Genomic DNA, 16,298 nt, shown 5'->3' with positions numbered 1-16,298 from the left:
TAATGGCACTAAGTCAGCATTAACTCATTCTGTACCAAAGACGTAGTGATACGTTTTTATAAACCCGAACGCAGATCCCAACAACGTATTTATACGTCTTTTAAATTTTTTTGCACGAGAGGCAAAAAGAGATGATGACGCAACTCCCCACTAATGCATGTCTCTATCAGAGCAATTTTAATCCATAAAAATGGCCACAAGATGGCAGGAATGCATTTGGTAAGAGCTTGGCAGGGATCATAGACTGAAAAATGACAGGAAGGAGGACGTGAGAGTGTGGAGAAGGTTACGCATTGTAGGGACATTTTAACGAATGCACACACATCGTTCAGTTCCAAATGTGAATACTGTAAATAGTTCATAGTGTTTCATTGGTAAATAAATTGTTACTTTGATGAAAAACTACACTTTTTTGTGTGGTTTATGGTGTGGTATAGTTGTTTAGATATTTGAGCTGTCACAAAAGCAAAACATATTCGTGTCAAAGTGAAAGTTATGTTTGAATGTATTTATGCTTGAATGTGTCTTCACAAAACGCTGGTTTTCTCCCGTTGTTAGTCAGGAACTGATATTTTCACTGAAACTTACCTATGTTCTACTGCTGATGACTAAATAACACAAAAAGGTAGAAACAAACTTTTTCTCCTGATGAAAGACAGGAGTCTGACGTTTCTTTTGGTAGGTTCCATGTTTATATAACCACACAACACAATATAATGTGTGCCTTGAAAGATCAGCCCAAATCGTCTAAAACTGAAGGGGTTGCTTTTCGAAAACTGGTTGGGATTGAATGAGTTAGTAGCATTGATGAGTAACGTGCAGGACTTTCCAACAGCTGAGTAGCTCATTTTAGATAAAGCTGCTGGATGATGACCATGATGCTTCAAATGCAGCTCCTGACATCCTGTAGAGTTAATAAAAACAACATCAGGGAGTTGCCTACAGACCCTAGCGGATATTTGCTTTTGTAGACCACGCCCCCCTGCGACTATCTCCCACATCTGATCTGAGTTTATAAACCGTCACAGAAAAATTCCATCCTTTGCCCAAGAATTAGGGGTGTCACGAGACACGAGATGAGATGATACACGAGATTGGGCCTCCGAGAACGAGACGAGATGAGATTTTAACATTACGTTGAAGAAAAGTACAATGGAAAAATATAAAAAATATACGACAATATATTGCAATCTACTAATATAATTTCGACTATGTTACACTCTGTGTGTATGCTAGTGGTCACGCCTCCACCCACAGTGACATAGAGACTATATGACTGAAAAAAAGGGCTCACTCCGTTCATGCCGTTCTATTGCAAACACGCCAAGGTGCTGAAAGCAATGCACAGAGTGAACTCTCTTCCTGCCTGTTTGGAGGAAAACAGACACCCATGCACATGGCAATATATTGAGGCCGCCAAATGATTGAGTTCAATTACAGTTACTGTGTGATTAATTCATTTATTTATTGTTTTCCCAGACCCAGTGCACACAAGACATTTTTTTCTGAATGAAAAATCTATGTTTTAATCTCTGAGATCTTGTGGCAGCCCTACTAAGAATACCTTAAACATACAAACATACATACTGTGATAGATGCCTCAAGTGTGTGTATGTGTGTATGTGTGTGCGCATGTGTATGTTTGTGTGTCTTCAGGATTGTGTCTTCAGCTGCTCTGGACAGGGGCTTTGGAGCGCAGAAAGAGCCTAATCCTGTTTGGGCCAGGAATTTGATTTTGATTATTATCTCTCACGAACCAAGCCAAGGCTTAGTCCAATTTCCCGCACGCACGCCTCCCACTTGCAGCCCGGGCAGATTTGACCTCGTTAAGATGCTTTAAAGAGGATTATTCTACTTTTATCACTTGGAGTGAGCTGCCCTTACAAACATAGACTTGGCACAGAACTACCTTGGACCCCCCACCACCCCCACCTCACCCCCCCTCATGCAAGGCCAGCCAAGCGTGCAGTAAAAAGGCACACAAACATGACACTTATGGCATACTGCCCTGCAGACACAGATGCACAAAACACACACACACATAGCTGTGACAAGGTAGCGGGGCGAGGCATTTCATAGCAACATTGACACACACACACACACACACACACACACACACACACAGAAAAAGAGTGTGGAGATTGCTTAGGCGAGGGAAATGGGCAATTTGTCAAGAGTGGGGGAAAATGGTGAAGCAGACAGGGGGGTGGGTGGCGGGGGCTGAGGGTTTAGAGACCATGTCTGAGATTAAAGCCAGACGTGTGGATGGGGGGGGTGGGTGGTGGCATTAAGATTATACCCCGTATGGTTGTGCAGATGATTGATGTTTGCTTGTGAAAACCAAGATTATTACTCACAACAACATAAACGCAGGAGGAAAGGCAAGGGATAAGTAAGATTAGTCTCAAAGTTTGCAGCCAAGTGGCCAGTAGACACTGTAGCTGCATGGATGCATATGATAATAATACCAATCATTGATTAAACTACATTTTATGTTACAATGTAGCTGCTTTCAAAACATGCAATATATCAAATGACAACTAAACACGACTTTGAACATTTTCCAAATGATTTGCATGCAGACATGAATTTGTGAATGTATGAGCCCGGGAAAATCCTGCATGGAAGAATGAAGTAGTGATGAGCCGGATACTCGTTATAGACGAGTACCCGTCACAGATACTGCATTTTTGCAGCATACAAGCATGAAATGAGTACAGCTTGTCATTATCCGTAATTGTCATGAAGGAAAATCAGACTTATGTATTCATTCTTCACGCGCTGTGATTGGCCAGTCACACACAGCGACCTCCCCTCCCTAGACAGACTCCCTACAGCCGGAGAGAGGAGCCATGCCTTGTTTCATTATGCACGCGGTATGTTTGACAAGACAGAGTTGAAAACGGCTTGTGTCACGTCGTGTCACTGCTGGTGTTTTTTTCCGTCTGCTTGCTTCTAATTTGGCTGGTGGTATAAAGTCAGTTGGAGAACTTTGCTCGTAGTACCGAACGCGCTGCTTTTGAAAAAACTACAGTGAACAAGGCTGACAATTTATTTCCTTGTTTCCATCACTGGATGTTTGCATGAATCACCATGAATGGCTCATCCCTCGTATGACCTTTATTTCACGTTAAAATGTGAATTGCATCTACAACGAGTCCATTCCAGAATCCGCTCCAGCACTTCCGTCCAACAGTGTCCAGATAGAACCCACATGATCACAACAACGGCAAGGAGTAGGAGTGATATTATTATGTACAGCAGTATTATAAAGTGTTTTTCATTAAAGCCAAAAAAGCACATCGCAGCCGAGTGCAAAACTTGTCACGCACGAGTTCCCTGCGGTGGCACAGAACCGGAGAGGTTTAATAAGCCCGACCTCGTGGCACACACAAAAAAACAGCATGAGGATGTCAGCAAGACCAGGGCTCCTTCAAACAACCACGGCTGTCTGAAACATTTGCAAAGTGTGAGAAATTCCCATAAGACCGCAAAAAGTCATTAGTGAGAACAGAAAAGAGCCAGCCTCTGTCGGTGGTGAGTAATGTCGGGTCGAAACGTTTCATTGAGCACCTGGACCCTCGCTACATGATTCCTACCTGATTAGCGGACCAATAATTATCAGGCCGATATGAAGGAATTATGACGTCATACCGATGAATCCAATTACATTAAAAATAGCTCTAATAACCAATCATTTAAAAAAAAAAAAGCTCCAATGAGTCAAGAAATCAAGCGCTTCCTTTTCCTCCTGCCTGTGACGTTAACGGCCTGTCGTAACTCCCCCTGAGCTCACTTGTGAACAACAACATTCACTGCCACGGCGTTTGAAAAGTACAAAAGGTTTGCCAGACACCTCTATAGTGTCCCGCCTGCTCGGAACATGTGCCCGAATACAGTGCACCTTGCTGGGCCACAGCAGGTGGCTAATCCCCCTCTATACTCTGGTTCTCCTGATAGTAGTGATGTGATAGTAGTAATGTCATCATATTTCATTAGAACTAATCAACAGGTACAGTTGGTTAAATCCTAATTTGTTCCAGTCCGTCACCACGTGTGCACAAACTTTACACTTTAAAAAAAGTAGACATAAACAAAGTTATCAGTTATCAGTACCATATCTGCCTTGAGAAGCAGAAAGTTAGCGGTATCGGTTTCATCAAGCCTTTTCTAACATTTGACACCACAAAATAAGTCCTTAAAGTATGTATGGTTCATGCTGATACTGACCAATAGACAGATGGATCCTGGACAAAGAAAGGTTGCTGTCGCCTGTGCTGTGCATCATGATGGTATGTGAATGGGATGTTGGGCGTGAAGCAACACATTGTCCCAGTCACCATTCTTAGCCTTCTTGGGCTGCCAAACAGAGCAGCTAATTCTCCCGTGTGTTCTGCTGTTGTTTTGGCCGGTCTAGTGGGGGCGCTCTGGTGGGGTTGAGGCCAGCTGGGCCAATCAAGCAAACCCCTGTCGAGAGCTTTGTTCCTGCCCAGCACAGCGTTCTTCACCGGGGAAGGCTTAACTCTACGCACCACCACCACCACCACCACCACCCTACATTCCCCCTCGCCCCCAGTGCACTTCTCACAGGGAAACACTGCTGAATACTGATGCAGCGCACACGCACACACCTTGCTCACGCCAACAAAGCACAAAGCAGACATTTACAACAGCACAAAGCAATGTCAACAACAAAAAGCCATTCTACCAATCTACCCAAATAAGACACCAAATTGTAGCATCTACCAGCACATCTTGTTGGTACATTCAGTGCACACCACTAACAGGAAACTCTCACCACATTATACACTCCTGATCACAACGTTACAACCAGTAGAACAATGTCAAGAATGTACATTTTGCACTGTTGGACTTTTAGGAAGTTCTAAGTAGAGCTTGAAAATGAAAAAAGAAGAAGAAATGGGAGTGCGACAGAAAAGCAGCATTCAAGTGAAATAGGCTGTTCATCAAAAGTTGAAGACCACAGCTTTGAAAAGGCAAAATGTTGGTAAAAATGTGTATTGAATGTGACTTAGTGTCAGGTATTCACACTGTCATGATCTCTTGATGGCAAAGGCAACAAAGTTTTCTGTCTTTGAAGGCGGTGGTATTGTTGAGCTGCATAAGCAAGGCCTCCCTCTCGCAGCGCGCCATTGCTGCCGAGGTTGGACGCAGTAAGACAGTCATTTGAACCTTCTGAAAAACATCCTGAGGCTCGTGGAACAAAAGCGTCAAGTGATAGTCCCAAAAAAATGAGCCAGAGAATCCCATTGGCTGTCTGTCAAGACACAGGACCATCCTCGGCCCAAAGGAAGGCTGTTACTGGTGCCGAGTGCAGTCCAATAAGCATCAGACAAGAGTTTCAAGAACAAAAAAAGATCTTCAAAGGCCTGGTCTCCTTCAAGGTTTGGAATTTGCAGGAGAGCACCAAACATGGGACATTGAAAGGTGGAAGAAAGTTTTATTCTCCCTTGACGGTCCTGATGGGTTCCAACGTTACTGGCATGACAAGGAGATCCCACCTGAGATGTTTTCTACCATCATGATCCTTCAATGGAACAATGGAGCTTCAGGTTGCGCGGGGGCGTCAAACGACAGGGGGCCATGTGAAGATGTGGCAGGGGTCATCCCTCATGACTGTGTGGTCATGACTGGCTTTTCAACAGGACAACTCTGCACTTCACAAAGGACTTCTTCTAGAGGAATAAACTCACTCTTTTGGACCATCCTGCATGCTCCCTCATCTAAATCCAATGGAGAACATTTGGGGATGGAGTTACAAAAATGGACATCAGTTCCAGACAGTGGAGCAACATTCCCACCCGTGGAAACACTGGCATCAAGCATGCCCAAACCCATTTTTCACCTCATTAACAAGAATGGCACAGCTACTCATTATTCACTCCTGTTTTACAGTATACATTTTACTTCTATTTTAGCTTTTTTTTTTTGTAGCTATGGTCTTAAACTTTTTGATCTTTCAAGGCACACAGAATATTGTGTTCAGAAAAAAGTTTGCTTCTACCTTTTTCACTCCTTTAGTAATCACCAGTCGAACATAGGTAAGTTTCAGGAAAATTTCAGTTCCCGACTAAAAAAAGTGAGAAAACCATCAAAATAAAAATTTATTTACAAAAAATAACACCATGAACTATTTACAATTTTCACATTTGGATCTTAACTATATGTATAGTACCTTTTTAATCCCACAGCAGGGAAATTCACTTGTTACAGCAGCAAGCAAGATAAGAGTAAAGAAAAAAAGTAAAGAAAAAGTAAAGAATACATAGTAACTACAACATGGTTCAAGTGGTGCAGGTGTTGTAGAGCCTGACAGCGGTCGGTATGAAGGACCTGCGGAACCTCTCCTTCTTACACCGTGATGTGAGCATGTGTGTGCCTGTGTTAAAATGTCCCTACAATGTGTAACCTTCTGCTTTCTCAATTAGTCCTTGCTATCATGTGTGATTTTTCCATCACATGATCTCTGCCCAGCTGTTATCAAATGCGCTTTCGCCACCTTGTGGACATTTTTATGGCTTAAAATTGCTCTCAAGTGAAATGCATTAGTGGAGAGTTGGGTCATCACCTATTTTAGCCTCTCGCTCAAAAAAACATAAACGACGGATAAATACGTTGTTGGGATCGGGCGTTTGGGTTTATAAAAACGTATAAATACGAATGAGTTCATTTAGAAATGTGCCCTGCTCAACTTAAAAGAGAATAAATAGAATCCAGATTGCAGGGGTGTCCAACTTTCATCACTATTAGAGCTATCAACTTTTTGTCTTTTGATTCAATTGTACACCACTTTACGTATTTAGGGGCCGCACGGTGGCCAAGTGGTTAGCACGTTGGCCACACAGTCAGGAGATGGGGAAGACCTGGGTTGGAATCTCCGTTGGGCATCTGTGTGGAGTTTGCATGTTCTCCCCGTGTGTGGGGGGGTTTTCTGGGTACTCCGGTTTCCTCCCACATTCCAAAAACATGCATGTTAGCTTCTTTGGAGACTCTAAATTGTCCATAGGTATGAATGTGAGAGTGTTTGTCTATATGTGCCCTGCCATTGGCTGGACACCAGTCCAGGGTGTACCCCGCCTCTCGCCCAAAGTCAGCTGGGATAGGCTCCAGCATACCCGCGACCCTAATGAGGACAAGCGGCAAAGAAAATGGATGGATGGACTACTTTGTTTACCAACAACATTCAACACCTATAATAAAAAACTACTAAGAGTTGAAACAAAAATCATCTGGCGAGCTATGAGACCCCTGTGATGGTGTCACCATCATAAGGCTTTATGTTCCTTAAACAAATAGTGTTCGGAGGACAATGAAGGAAGTTTATATGCACATTAGCTGACGTCTGCACTGACACACAATGTGAATGCATGAGTGAGTGTTTCCAGGTTATTTCTCCATTTTTTTGGTCAATATTCAGACCAACAAAAGTGACACTGATTCAAAATCTGAAATATTGTAATTGTGATTTTTATTGAAGTGCAATTTTTGCTAAAAGAGAGTGAGAGTCCATTTTATTTTCATTGGGTTTTTTTTGTTTGTTTGTTTATGTGCATGGCTCAGATCAAGGGTACCCAAGTGTTACATTTTCGGAAAAATGTCAAACTGCTGGATAGACCTTGGTAATGTTATAAACACAAACTTCAAACATTGCAAAACACACACCCAACATACCAAAGCTCGAGACATCTTCCATTTCCCATAGCAACCCTCCCAAGTTCACTCTTCACTCTTAAATGTAATGCACATAACTCGGTGGCCACTTTATGCTGTTATCTCTGCATAGATTTGACTTTTGTTAGAAAAGTAACTTATATTTGAGAGAGTATCATAAAGTAAATAAAAACAAGTGACAAATATAGGTCTTGAGTTAAAGCTCTGAAAATATGGCAAAGAAAAATGGACCTTCAGTCGTTAGCATGCCATTGTTGTATCACTACAAATACTACAAATCCCATCAGCGTTCTTAAGACTGTAATGACATCAACTTTGACCTATCAACTCCACAATACAAGCTAATCATTGCAGCACTGTGGCAACATGAGCCAGGATTCAGTGAAATGCACGGAGTGATTGGTTCTTGAATTATCATGCTAAAGACCTAAAATTATAAAGCCATCTTTGACCTCCCATGAAGGACACGCCGATCGCTTCCGGGTTAAATACGGAGCAATTTATCAACGAACACGCTAGAATTTATTTGGTTCCAATAAATGTCAACGACATATAATATGCCGGATAAAAGTAAGTAATGATGAATAATTTTGCCCACTTCGCGTGTTTTTTTTGCCGCTTCGTGCACACGACACGGACGGCGACCTACGAGAGGTAAAAACAACGGCTGTCAAAATGAGTTACACTGCTTGAAAAATGTGTGACTCACCCGATGAAAAAAATAATTTCAAAGTACATAAAGATCTTCTCCAATATATCTAAAAATGAAAAAATCGTACCTTAGACTTGACAATGGTTGTTAAACCGCCGATTGCTCGTCGAATTGAATGATGCTGCTTGATGCTGCCGAGGTCGTGACTGAACGTACATTACGCTAACACAAAATGGTGGACACGGTGAAACATTCCCCTGCTGAACGCGTATTTGGCGAATAACCGGCGGAAGGACACAAGTTTTGTTTGGCCCAAGAAGGCACTTTTTATTTTCTAATTCAATATTTACTAGCAATACGCAATGTACACTGTGAGCTCGGAGTGTACGTACATTACTGTGTACGTACACTTACAGTGTACGTACATTACTGGCCTGAGACGAAATTTAGGTGTGTTAGACTTTTGTTCAAAAAATCTTATTTTACTCTTTTATACACAAACAATCTCTTTAGTTGCAGAGTTGAGTAATTATTCTATGAATATATACCATTGTAATCATCATGGGGTTTGTTTTTCCATGGAATTATGTTCTTCAAAACTTTCATCGGCAGTCGGACACGAAGGTTATGTACGTTTCACTAATGATTACACGACAGTTATTTTTTTTTTACACTGAGAATATTTGAATAAAACACATTAGAAACCAATTTCAGACATCATTCTTTAATTCTAAGAAATCATGACAAAATTATCAGAGAAAATAGTTAATTTCACAACAAAAGTAGACATGCTCAGCTCTCTCTTCACCATGACGGTCCAGAATGGCGACCGCATTACTGCAGACACTGCGCCGATCCGCCTGTCAACCTCACGCTCCAACCTTCCCTCACTCGTGAACAAGATTCAACATTCAACTACATTCCCAACCCAGGGGGTGCAATCCACCCTTTTCCCACTGAGAACCATAGCCACGGATTTGGAGGTGCTGAGTCTCAGCTTCACACTACGATACAAACCGTCCCAGTAAATGCTGAAGGTCGCAGCCTGATGAGGTCGTCAGGACCATATCGCCTGCAAATAGCAGAGACCAACATTCACCGGAAACAGGCTGGACTTACTGCTGGCAATGCCAACCAGGCTCCTGCTGTGGTTCTACAAGGACCCAATGGTACGTAGTAGTGCGCCGCCAATCCCTTCCAGGACACCGCGAGGGACACTGTCGAATGCCTTTCCCAGATCCACAAAGCACATGTAGACCGGTTGGGCAAACTCCCAAGTACCTTCCAGTACCCTTGCAAGGGTCTAGAGCTGGTCCAGTGTTCCGTGACGGGACAAATTTTATTATGTTGTTTATTATGTTATTTAAAAGGTCTTGACATTACAATTACAATGTTAAATACTCTTGAGAAATGAAAGTTTATTGTTTTTGATATGATGTACTTGAATTATTATGCCATATGTTATCATTAAATTCACAAAAAAATGATGTCAAAATAATGTTGAAAATAATATCGTTTATCACCACAAATTTGCAGGACAGTTATCATCCAGCAAACTGCCAAGTCATGGTGACAGGCCTGGAGACGTGTCATTTTGCTGGCAAGCCTACGAGACACGGCATGTAGGATTTGCCGCCGCACTCCCGACGTTTTTTCTGATGGGCTTTGAAAGGCGTTTATCAGCATATGCCGGTCACGTGTTTTTTGTGTATAGTGTGTGTAGTAAAGCACCCTGCTAGTATAAAGTGATGAGTATTATGTGTGTTCATGTGGATTTCCTTGCTCTAATTGAGCCCACAAAGACATGTACCCACCCCCCCCCTTCCCAAGGCCCCACTCCGCTGAAAGCATTTGGACAATCATCCACTGTGGCCCTTCACCAAAATCAACATCACCTGTGACCCGTGTCCTCAACTTGGCTACTCCAAAGCAAGGCCTCCTGCGGCGGCGGGGGGGTGGCTGTGTTTGTCATGCTAATCAGCTGGCCTAACCTTAATGACACAGACATCTGCTGGCCTGCGTGTGTCAACCCCCCCCCATTCAATTTGTTCCCTCAGCATACAAAAAGAAGATAAGACCCTTGAGGCTGCTAAGAATGTGTGTGTGTGTGTGTGTGTGTGTGTCCTCGTTGTGCAGCAACAAGGGGAAATGTTTTTATTCCCATGTAGCAATAATTACAGCACATTGCCCCCCCATCCCACCCCACCCACCTGCAAATTACACATGACCAGCTTTGCTGCACACACACAGATATGTGCATGTGGAACAATGGAGGGAGGGGGGAGTTTGTTTAATGGGCGAGACGGGGGACCACCAGGATTATGAACCCCCTCCCCTGCAGCCGGAGGTTTTAGAGAGAAGGCTGGGGGCTACTCTGTTAATTCAAGTGGTCTTAATAATGCCTGTGCACCCTCTGCCCATGACCCCCCCCAACCACGACATTAGATCTGGAAAGAAACACCCGATAAAGAAGGAGGAGGAGTGTGTGTGTGCAACCAGTGGCCATGTCTGGCGGGGTTTGGGGGTGGGGGGGCTACGGTGTTTCCTCCATATTACTCCCACTTTTGGCACTTTTCGCTCCGCTTTCATGCCACAAGCAGCTTTGTTGAAGCTGCACGAGGATTAATCAAGGTAAAAAAAAAAAAAACAATATCCCAAATGCCATCTGGTGGGTCAGGCGTGGGACCACCACCAAAAGCGACTTTTTACCTCTTAATCCAATGAAGTGTGCCCATGACCTGCCACAGTGGATTACTAAACATCCATGCAAATAAATACCTATTACATTACGTCCTAAGCAACCAAGATTAGCTTCCATCTTAAACGTGCAAGCCCACACGTGGGGGCAAAAAAATCCACTTGATTCTGCAACCCCAAGGTCAAACACACGCCCTTCCAAAACACTGTCCATCTCCCCATTGTTGGTCTTTTCATACAAATAATAATTCATAGAAATACACCGGTGCCTCGGTTAACATCATGAATCCTTTCCAGACAGTCCGACTCAAACCAAAACGGACTCTAACCGAAGCGAATAATAATGTAAATCGAATTCATCCCTTCCAGACACCCAAACTTGTTCACACAGAAAACATTTTATAGGCAATAATTGTAGTTACATGCAGAAAATGATGCAAAAATCATAAGAAATGACAAATGAATGAACATTTAACCCTTTTTCATGTATGAAGTTTTGCCACTGCTATTTCAAAAGGTTGCAGATAGGCGTACTGTGAATGAGAGCAGCTATCAGCATGAGCAAACGTTTGTGATGGGAGTCAAGTCACTCATCTAATTTGCGTATTATGACGTCACCAGGCTCAGAAATGGTCAGATCCGTGTCTCCACGCACCCAAAAGCATCATCAAAATGCCTGATCCGCTTGTGGTACTCTTCCTCATCCCTCCTCATTTAGAGCGGAATCTTCAACACCGCTGCCGCCTCCTCCGCTTTTAGTAGCGTATTTTCTGCTGGGGATTCTACCGCACTCGTGCGGTTTTACACACAATTTCATCCACCTTTTTATGGCTTAAAATTGCTCTGAAGTGAAATGCATTAGTGGAGAGTTGCGTCATCACCTCTTTTTGCCTCTCGTGCAAAAAACCCCATATAAATAAGTTGTTGGGATGGGGCGTTGGGGTTCGTAAAAACGTATAAATACATCTTGAATGAGCTCAAGAGAGGATACACCGCAGCAGTCTGTCAACACGCGGTAATGCGTGCGACGTCACTTCCCGGATGCTTTGCGCTCACATTAGCAACTTCCTTTTAACGTGAATGACCACATAAAAAATACGGATCAGAACAAAAAATCCGAAGTGGGCATCATGCCCTGCAGTGTGAACGTAGCCAAAGACGAGGTGGGACACACAGCAGTCAGCCTTGAGCTGTCTTATCTACACAATGACTTCTCTCTACTCCATCATTCCAAACTACCGACGCTGTGCTGCATTTTCTTTTTTGTATCGAGTACAACGCTAAATAAAAATCATCTGTCATTCAAATGACAGCACCATTATCGTCGTCATACCAACCCCCCACCTACCCCGGAGCTGCTTTATCATGACACTCTTATCTATGAGTGCCATGCTTTCAACTATCAATGTACACACACACACCTACACACACACACACACACCATCCCTGTGAGCTATGATATAACAATACTAGCGTACTGCATACACACTCATCCCTCACAATATCATATTTCCATCATCACTCTCTCGCGATATCATGGCTTTTCACAAATGAATGAGTGATAAATGATGGCTGTCGGATGACTAATAATAGACTACGGTCTATTATTTGTCCAAACATATGGAGATACAAGTGATGAAAAAAGTGTGATAAAAAGTGTAAAAAGAGGCAGCTAAGAATGCACGTAATGGGACACACCTGTTCTGCCAATAAAACCTTCTGAAAAACCTCCAAAAAGGCGCCATTTCCATAATGTGAGTAAACAAAACGTAAACGTAACGTAAACGTAAACAAAAACTAATAGGGGTGTAAAGGTGACTATAGGGCTGTTATTTCATGTCTACAGGGCTCTAATGATGTTAAAAACCCTAGGTAGGAAGTTATGAACAGGTTTTCTATGCTCTAACTACCAAAACTACCAAATCATATACCGCAGAAGTTCATTTACTGTACTCGGGTCTGGAACCAGTGAACTCATTCCAATACCACATTTTACGTTTTTTTGCACGAGATGCAAACAGAGGTGATGACGCAATTGCACACTAAACGAGGTGACCGTTCGTTTTAAGCCATAAAATCATTTGGTAAGAGCTTGGCATGGATCTTTTGCATGACAGCAAGGAGGAAGTGAGAGAGCGTGGAGGAGTGTAGCGTGCAGAAGGTCACGCATTGTAGGGACATTTTTAAGCATCCACACACATAGTTCACTTCTAAATGTGAACATTGTAAATACAGTGTTCCCTTGCTTCATCGTGGTTCACCTTTCACGGAATTTTTGTAGTGCTTCTGTTTGGGTTTTTTTTTTTTTTACCACGGTGTATGAGCTCTGTTACAGGCCGAGCCTGGCCCTTTAAGAAGAACTGCATTGTGGCAAGTTGAGTGTCTCTCTCTTCCCTCGCTCGTCTGTCTGCACCGCCCGTTGTTCTCTGCGTCCTGATTGGCTGTAGACCATTGTCAATCAATGTCCTTCGTGCTGCCCTGCCGTGTCATCGCTAGCTTGCAAGCTTGTAAATGAATCTTGGGTTCATCTGCAGCAACATGTTTTAACAAGGACACAAAAACACTACAGTAAAGGCACGAGAAGCTCCGGTCCAACAAACACCACTTTTCTATTCCAGCAGCACAACAAGCACCAGTACACTCGCAGATGTGCGTGGCGTGTGTTTTTTACACCTGTTGGCCCAAGCATACGGGATAAATGGATGCGGCAAGGGCCAACACCCAGAACGGCACCACGCCCACCGTGGTCAACACATTGAGGAAATATTTAGGACGTTTTTCATCACTGTTTTACATTTTTGTCTCTGTTGGTGACCAAAACAGCAGCACTCACTGAGACATTTTAGGTTATGCCGAGAGGCCAGTTTTTCTAGCATTTTCTGGTGCTGCAGGAGGCTCTTCAGTGGTCGCTCCGCAGCGTTGTGTGTTTGTTAGCGAAGTGCGACACGACGGATTTCGTGTCCGATAAAAGAAGAAAAGAAGTTCATGAATAACTATTAAGGGCTGCAGTAAGAATGAAAACTTGACTCACAATTCACACACGGCTCCGTTGACCATTCTTTCAGCAGACAAACATTCCAAACCTCAAATGGTCGACGCATCAAAGCGTCCATGTTTTCATTTCAGCATCCGTTTTAGAGCATGAAGAGCTGGTATCAGAAGTATGCATATTTCAGTATCGATCCTCACATCACCAATGTTTGTGTTTCCTGGGGAACTACGTGCCTTCATGATCCCCACCCCGCCTACAAAGTGGCTTAACATCCAGTTTCACTCCTACAATATACGAGACTAGAGTCGTAAATTTACCAAAAAAAAATGTTGAATTTATGAGAATAAAGTCTCATTTACAAGAAAAAAACTCATATTAAGAGACTAGTTGGAATATTACGACAATAAAGTTGTACACTCATGAGAAGAAAGTCGGAATATTATGAAAAAAAGTTGTACATACGATAAAATACATACATACATACATACATACATACATACATACATACATACGATAAAATACATACATACATACATACGATAAAAAAAATCTTCCATTGCCGAGATTAAAGTCACAAATTTACGAGAATAAATTTGTACATTTATGAGAATAAAGTCGTACATTTACAAGAATAAAGTTGTACATTTACAAGAATAAAGTCGTAATATTACAAAAAAAGTTGTACACTTACAATAGAAAAATGTATTTGAGAATAAAGTTGTAATACTATGACAATAAAGTCATGAATTTATGAAAATGAAGTTGTAAATTTACAAAAATAGCATCGTAACATCACAAAAATAAAGTTGTACATTTACAAGAAAAATGTCGTAATATTACGAGAATAAAGTTGGACATTTAAAGAATAAAGTCATAATATTACAAAAAAAAGTCATAAAGTTACAAAAAAAAAGTAAATTTACAAAAATAAAGTCATACATTCAAGAGAATAAGGTTGTAATATTAGGAGAATAAAGTGTCAATATTAGGTGTTAATATGGGGTGTGATGGTGTCACACGTGTCAGACTCTCCAAAAAGTATCCACTGAAGTTCCAATTGAATATTTGATGTTTTCTTTTCTTCTGCTATCAGAGTATGTTGCTGTGGACATCATCCTTGGGTCCATACCAACATTTATTGCATAATCGCATGCATGACCTAACACAGGCCCGTTTACCAGTGGGCATTTTTTCTTTTTAAGTGTTAAAATTGACGGAAAAGTCTTGAGAATGTGGTTGTTGTGCGCTGCGCCCCCTTTGTTTCACGCTAATTGCACTGCGGTCACGGGTGGACGTTTGTGTCAACTTCGTCCTCAACACGACATGGACGAAAAAAGGCTAAGAAGCTTCCGTAATAGAGTTTTTCAACGAGGGCTGGAGGGGGGGGTACTGAGCTTCTGTTACCATGGCAACGTGGATTTCAGGTTGACACGGGGCAGTAACGTCCAAGAAAATAACACATTTGCATATTATTTGCTGAATGAATCGCATGACGACAAAACACACACACACACAAGAAAGACAAAGAAGAATCAGTAAGTGGAGGAAAGCAACACTTACTGAGTGTCTTGATTGTGGAAACATCATGTCAGTCCCTTTGTCCTTGCCGTCCTTTCCCCAGCTGTCAATGTTTCTATCAGGCGTCCTTAACCGTCCTTTGTCCACAGCTCGCTTTAAAGTGGAGCTGTCCAACGTTAGCAGGACGACTAGCTAACGGCAGCTCGACACCCACAACAACCCCCGGAACGTAACAATTCTAAATAAACACAAAGCGGCCGATGCGACGACGAGAAACGACTAAAGTCTGCCGGAGGACCGACACGAGGCAAACGTCGTCTTATTTGTGCGCGTGTCCGTGGGCAGGACGACAGCATCCAGCTGTCAATCAAAAATGATTCATCGTTTAGTGTTTGGAAGCTTCGCTAGCTTGCTAGCTGCTAGCTATTGCTTTTGGTTTCACTCGATAGTTTTACTTTCAGCTCCCTTTTTTTTTTTTTTTTTTTTTTACTGCCAATGAGCAAGAGAAATAACACAAAAAAGGTTGCTGTATTTTGTCGAAATTGTCTGCTGGTAGTTTGAGTCCTGTTTGACGTCCCAGCAAGAACCAAGAACCAAGACGCCGCCGACGCGAGCAAAACTTCCCAGATCGAATCAAATGTCTCCGAAGCGGGAAGGTTTGTCTTTACGGATGGAATAAGACGGAAACGGAAAGTCTTCTTCTCTCCACTGGAGACTCGATGGCTGCCGCATGGACGTACACGCCCC

General features: G+C 42.6%; 1 protein-coding gene across 2 annotated transcripts in view; it reads right to left on the bottom strand.

Annotated features, from left to right (window-relative positions):
- The window catches only part of tle5 (TLE family member 5, transcriptional modulator), a 60,802-nt gene extending 44,504 nt beyond the window's left edge, over nucleotides 1-16,298 (bottom strand). For both annotated transcript variants that reach the window (XM_054788822.1, XM_054788821.1), the window contains exon 1: nucleotides 15,594-16,298. In XM_054788822.1, the coding sequence (XP_054644797.1) occupies nucleotides 15,594-15,620 (27 nt within the window). In that variant the 5' untranslated portion in view covers nucleotides 15,621-16,298. The remainder of the gene's footprint in view (nucleotides 1-15,593) is intronic.

This window comes from Dunckerocampus dactyliophorus, chromosome 10 (assembly GCF_027744805.1).
Source record: "Dunckerocampus dactyliophorus isolate RoL2022-P2 chromosome 10, RoL_Ddac_1.1, whole genome shotgun sequence".
NCBI classification, from domain to species: domain Eukaryota; kingdom Metazoa; phylum Chordata; class Actinopteri; order Syngnathiformes; family Syngnathidae; genus Dunckerocampus; species Dunckerocampus dactyliophorus.
Note: the sequence above shows the minus strand (reverse complement) of the source record. Positions and strands in the feature narration are given on the sequence as shown.